This window comes from Anoplophora glabripennis, unplaced genomic scaffold (assembly GCF_000390285.2).
Source record: "Anoplophora glabripennis isolate ALB-LARVAE unplaced genomic scaffold, Agla_2.0 scaffold2378, whole genome shotgun sequence".
NCBI lineage: Eukaryota > Metazoa > Arthropoda > Insecta > Coleoptera > Cerambycidae > Anoplophora > Anoplophora glabripennis.
The window spans coordinates 1-6,207 of record NW_019418455.1 but is presented as its reverse complement, the minus strand read 5'-3'; the positions used below and the strand labels follow the sequence as shown (position 1 = coordinate 6,207).

Here is a 6,207-nt window from a genome sequence, read left to right as displayed (position 1 = left end):
CAAATTTTATAACAAACAATTTCAGTAGTAATACTTTTTTCTATAAACTGCATATTTAAAAAGTTATATTGGAAAATGTGAGAAAAAAACACGTAATTTCTGAGTATTTTTACAGTTTTTAATTTTTTCTGGAAATAGCACAACTTTTTTTCTTGGCGCAACCTTATTTTTGTATTTTTCTCTTGCGTAAATAATAATCGATTTGTAGATTTTTTGTTTTTATTTCGGTAATGATAGCACATGTATGAACAATAATGGACTGTATTGATGGCCGAGCGCAGTTCGACTTCAATGTATGGCATGCTACTGAATCCTTTTTTTAAGGGAAGAGCTCGTGCGTCGAACCCTAACTTAGCGGCTGGAATGGCCAGGTTTCTTATGGAGTCGGCGCACTTCGCTCTCGCCTCTGACATCAGATTATTAGGACAGGAATACAAATATGACTTAACAGATAGTAATTACTATTCATTATTATAATAAGAAAATATCAGTTTTTTTAAATATCTATTTTTCTTAGTTTGTACTTTTGCATTGAAAAATTATCCAAAAATTTCTTTCTATCTTTCAACGACGATTTTTTTACGCGGCTGGTCTACAGCACGTAACTCATCGTACAGCACACGGACAGGACTGTTCCAGAGAAAATATTTTGATCTATAATTGAACTTTAATTTACGACAAAAAAACATAAAAATATAACTTTTTCGTATAAGACTTGTTACAAATATCGTTAGGAAGCTGTACTTTAATTTTTATAGATTATACACGCTACACCCTGTATATACACTTATAGATGTAGCTATTATGAAAGAATTGTACCAAGTTTGTATTTTGATACCTTCAGTGGTTCTTAGGTAACTGATCAAAGCGAGTCCAATTCTTGAAGNAAGCGATAATACAAGTACAAGAATATCAGATTATCAAATAATAAGTATACGTATACGTATTTTAAGAGCTTATCGTTTTATTTGTGCAAATAGATGTGTGAGTGGATAGAAAGATATGTATAAGGAATGTGTTTACTTGCGTGTTGCGGTAGCAGACTGTTTGTTGTTGTTATATGTCCCTGTCTTCCCCGCGTAGTGAGAGCTGAGCTGCAAGCACCTGTTGATCAACGCCTGGCCTAGCGTTTTGGGTCCACGTTCGGCGTTGACTTGGGCTTGGCTGACCTGCCTAACGGTACGATGTACGAACAAACTTGAGATTTCTTGATTTGCTGTGATATCCAACTTTCGGCTAGTAACTTCTCCTGCGACTTTCTTATTTCTTGACTGATTCATCTACNTTGTTATTGTGGTTATTGTTAAGATTGTTAGATAAATAAAGTATTTTGTGCTACATAGTTGTTTGTGTTAAACAAGGTCCAGCAAGAGTTCGGCTAGCACAAACTGGCGACGAGGATTTATTTTGTTTCTATAAGTCACGGTGAGTAAAGCAGAATCTGGGCGTTCTACACAATGCTATGTTGATATACATGAGTGTTTTCTGAGTGTTATAACACTATTACCCTATTTTAGGGCAGTATAAAAAGTTGGAACGGCCTTAAAGCCGCAGGAAGGGCTGTGAGCCACATAGGAGAATAGGAAAAAGAAGAAAGGCGTTGAGCCATAATACTAAAACGGTCTACGGCCGCTGTGAGGCTGTGAGCCATACACGTAATTAATCGTGAAGAACAAGAACCCCAAATAATACAGAAGGTATGTGAAAATACTATAGTAATTAGATGTATGTAATTAATTGTAAAGTTTTAATCCAGTTTTAATTAAGCTACAATCTCAATCTGAAAGTATAATTTCAAACCAAACGTTACATATTAATATTTTGATTTTTGTTATCAATGACTCAGAACTTCTAAAGAAATCAATATTTCTTACAATATAATAAAAGTTATGTAAACGCTCTCAGATAAAACGACACCGAGAAGAACATGTTAGTACAATATTAGATAGGTTCTGGAAAAAAAAAGCGAAATCAAATTAAATGAATAAATAAATACAGAAATACCTAGACGATAAATATATCTTTTTACAGAGTCGAGATGTCGGACAGCGGTATAAGGCCGTTTTTATGTGATCACATTGACAAAGCCTTAATAAGGGGAGAATGGGAAAAATGGCTGCGTTCACTGGAATTATATCTAGTCGCAGAAGATATTACGGATGTAACAAGGAAAAGGANTCGGACAGCGGTATAAGGCCGTTTTTATGTGATCACATTGACAAAGCCTTAATAAGGGGAGAATGGGAAAAATGGCTGCGTTCACTGGAATTATATCTAGTCGCCGAAGATATTACGGATGTAACAAAGAAAAGGAATAAACTGCTGCACTTAGGAGGAACTCAGTTGCAGGAGGTTGCTTACAATCTGCCAGGTGCAATTGAAAGCTACGATCCGGAGAAGAATAACGATATTTTTCAAACTTTAGTTAACAAATTGTCCGAATATTTTTCTCCAAGACAAAACTCAACGTTCGAACGCCACGTTTTTAGAAATATCAAACCAGGAAACGTTTAATAAGTTTCTTTTAAAAGTGAGAAGTCAAGCCACCAAATGTTCGTTTGGCAGTTCAGCCCAAGAAGCAACAGAAATTCACATAAAAGACAAATTAATTGACAGTTGGGCACCCTTGGAATTAAAGAAAAAACTCTTGGAAAAAGAACGGTCCCTGCAAGAAGTTATAGAATTGTGCCAAATATACGAACAAATTGGAGGCCAATCGAAAGCGATGGATCAGACCGTGGCCGGGCCAAGTACTTCTCTAGGTCTAAATAATGTACAATTTCGAAATCGAAATATTCAAAATCGAGATCAACTTCAGTGCACAAGGTGTGGAAAATTTCGACATAGTCCGGATTCAAAGGATTGCCCAGCTAGACAAGCAAAATGTCACAGTTGTGGGTTCCAAGGCCATTATTCATTTATGTGCAAAACATCAAAAGGAAAGCGTCCTTTCCCCAATAATACAAGATACGAAAATAATAGTAAAAGAAGGCGACAGGGGTCCAGAATTAATTTTGTAGAGAACGAAGACACAGAAACAGAAGAACCAGAAACAATAGAGGAGATGGAAAATTTTGAATGTTTTAAAATTTCCGATCAGCGACAGGCAGACAAGGACGACGACCTAATTACTTGCAAAGTGGGAGGGGTGCCCATAACCCTACTAATAGACTCAGGCTCAAAGGCAAATATTGTAAGAGGTGAAGATTGGAAAATACTAGTTCACCATAATGCCATTATATGGAATATTGACAGAGATATTTCACATACTCTTAAGGGTTACGCTTCTGGACAAGCTCTGAAAGTGAGAAATAGGTTCCAAACAACAATCAACCTGCCAGGACGAGCTGAGATAATAACATTATTTTACGTCGTAGACCAAGGTGAAGTTTCAATTCTGGGAAAAGATACTGCAAAGCGTTTGGGGATTCTGAAACTGGGTCTTCACATAAATAATATTGAAGAAAAAACCACATTTCCTAAAATACGAAACATTATTGTTAAATTAACTATTGACCCTCAAGTAAAACCCATCAGACAGCCAGTTAGAAGGGTTCCAATCTCAGTGGAAACACTCGTGGAAAGGAAATTACAAGAAGCATTAAATTTAGATATAATCGAGAAAGTAACCGAACCTAGTGCATGGATTTCACCTATTGTTGTAATTTTTAAGCCAAACGACGATATTAGAATTTGCATTGACATGCGTCGAGCAAACGAAGCGATTTTAAGAGAGAATTATCCTCTTCCAACATTCGATTCTTTTATGATTAAACTTCGTAATGCAAATTATTTTTCTCGATTAGATCTTGTTAACGCCTACCATCAACTAGAACTACACGAGGACAGTCGCCCTATAACCACTTTCATAACTCATAAGGGAATGTTTCGATATAAACGATTAATGTTCGGCGTTAACTCGGCCCCCGAAATATTCCAAAGAGTTTTTGAGGAAATGCTATCGTCATGCAAAAACTGCTTAAACTACCTAGATGATATAATTGTCTATGGAAGCACTGAAGAAGAGCATGACACATACTTAAACAAAGTCCTAGAAATATTGAAAAGAAACAACGTACTGCTTAACGAAACCAAATGTATTCGCAAAGTTCCAGAAGTATATTTCCTAGGACACAAATTATCGAAAACCGGCATTGAAGCAGATGAAAGAAAAGTTAAAACAATTTTAGAATTTAGAGCACCAACCACCAAAGAAGAAATGCGAAGTTTTCTTGGCCTTGTAACCTATCTTGGGAAATTTATTCCCGATTTAGGAACCTTAACCGAACCACTTAGACAGTTGACAAAAAAGGATGAGGTTTTCGTATGGAAAAATATACACCAACAACAATTCGACAAACTTAAAGAATCACTAGCAACCATCACAAAGTTGTCGTATTTTGATACACAAAGAAGAACTCGTGTCGTAGCTGATGCAAGTCCAGTAGCATTAGGGGCTGTATTATTACAGTTTGACGGAGAAATTCCAAAAGTAATATCGTTTGCCAGTAAAAGTCTTTCGACAGTCGAACGTCGATACTCGCAAACCGAAAAAGAAAGTCTGGCTCTGGTTTGGGCAGTAGAACGCTTCTACTTTACCTCTATGGATTAGAATTTGAATTAGTAACAGATCACAAGCCATTAGAAGCTATATTTAAGCCAACTTCTAAACCGCCAGCCCGAATTGAGAGATGGGTTTTGCGTCTCCAAGCATTTAAATTTAAAATTACATATCAACCAGGGAAATTAAATATTGCAGACTCTATGTCAAGACTTTGCAAGATCAACGAAGAACCATCTTTTGATAGAGAAAGTGAACATCACGTATTCACAATCATTGAAAAAAGCTCTCCTAAAGCCATGAATATTTCTCAGATAGTTACCGACAGCCAACAAGACCAACAAGTAAAAGAAGCCGTTTCTAAAATAAATGAAAACTCGTGGAATTCATTGGACAAAAACATCTTCTTCCCATTCAGGGAAGAGTTAACAACCATGGGACCAGTTTTACTCCGTGGAACTAAACTTGTCATCCCAGAGACTCTGCGAAGCGACGTACTAAAGTTAGCCCATGAAGGTCACCCAGGTGAAACAGTGATGAAAAGAAGATTAAGAGCCAAAGTGTGGTGGCCATTAATTGATAGGCATGTGGAAAAATTCGTGAAATCATGCCGAGACTGCTTGCTAGTCACGCTACCAGATAAACCTCCTCCTATGAAGAGACATAGATTTCCCGATGGACCTTGGCAGTGCATAGCAATAGACTTAATGGGACCATTACCGAACCAGGAACAACTACTAGTTATTATAGATTACTACTCGAGGTATCAAGAAACAAAATTCCTTAAAACTACCACCTCCGCCGTAATCATAGACCAGTTACTGGAGGTATTTGCACGCCTTGGAATTCCCAAGTCAATAAGAGCTGACAACGGACCACAATTTGCAAGTAGAGAATTTAAAGAATTTTGTTCTCAAAACAACATTGAGTTAGTACAGACTCCACCGTACTGGCCTCAAGCAAACGGAGAAGTTGAAAACATGAATAGATCCATTTTAAAGAGACTGCAAATCTGCCATGCAAATAATCTTAACTACCGGTCTGAATTACAAAAGTTCACGTTGATGTATAATGTTACTCCACACGGGACCACAGGAAAATCTCCATCAGAACTACTACTAAATAGAAATATCCGTGACAAAATACCTTCAATAACGGATCTCATACACGAGCCGTGCGACGAAGAAGCAAGGGACAATGACATAATAAACAAACAAAAAGGAAAAGAAAAGGAAGATAAGATTCGAAATGCAAAGGACACAGACATAAAACAAGGAGATAAAGTTTTGATACGTAACATGAATATTCCACATAAACTGACTACCCGTTTTAACATGGACGAATACACAGTTACCCAAAAGGTAGGGAATGAAGTGACAGTTTCAGGAGGAGATGGTCAAGTTTATAAAAGACACATCAGCCACGTAAAGAAGATTCCGGAGCTACCTAGCGATCAAAAAGCTTGTTCGACCAACACTACATTAGATATAGTTTCAGAGAAATCAGCCACCCCAAACCCTCATGGAACACCACCACCATCGGCCGCGGACCAGGATAAATCAGATCAAGAGGACCCAGTGGACCTTTCAGCTCCCAAAAGATTGCCACCCCTTAAGCTGAAAAAAATGGAGGGATTGTGGAGAACG

General features: G+C 37.3%; 1 protein-coding gene across 1 annotated transcript; it reads left to right on the top strand.

The window, feature by feature from the left end:
• Positions 1 to 4,764: 4,764 nt before the first annotated feature.
• On the top strand, positions 4,765 to 6,197 carry LOC108916520 (uncharacterized protein K02A2.6-like; the record flags this gene model as incomplete). The annotated part of the gene is made up of 1 exon (XM_018722794.1): positions 4,765 to 6,197. A coding segment is annotated over exon 1 (1,433 nt), but the record flags the coding sequence as incomplete, so codon positions are not given.
• Between the last annotated feature and the right edge of the window lie 10 nt (positions 6,198 to 6,207).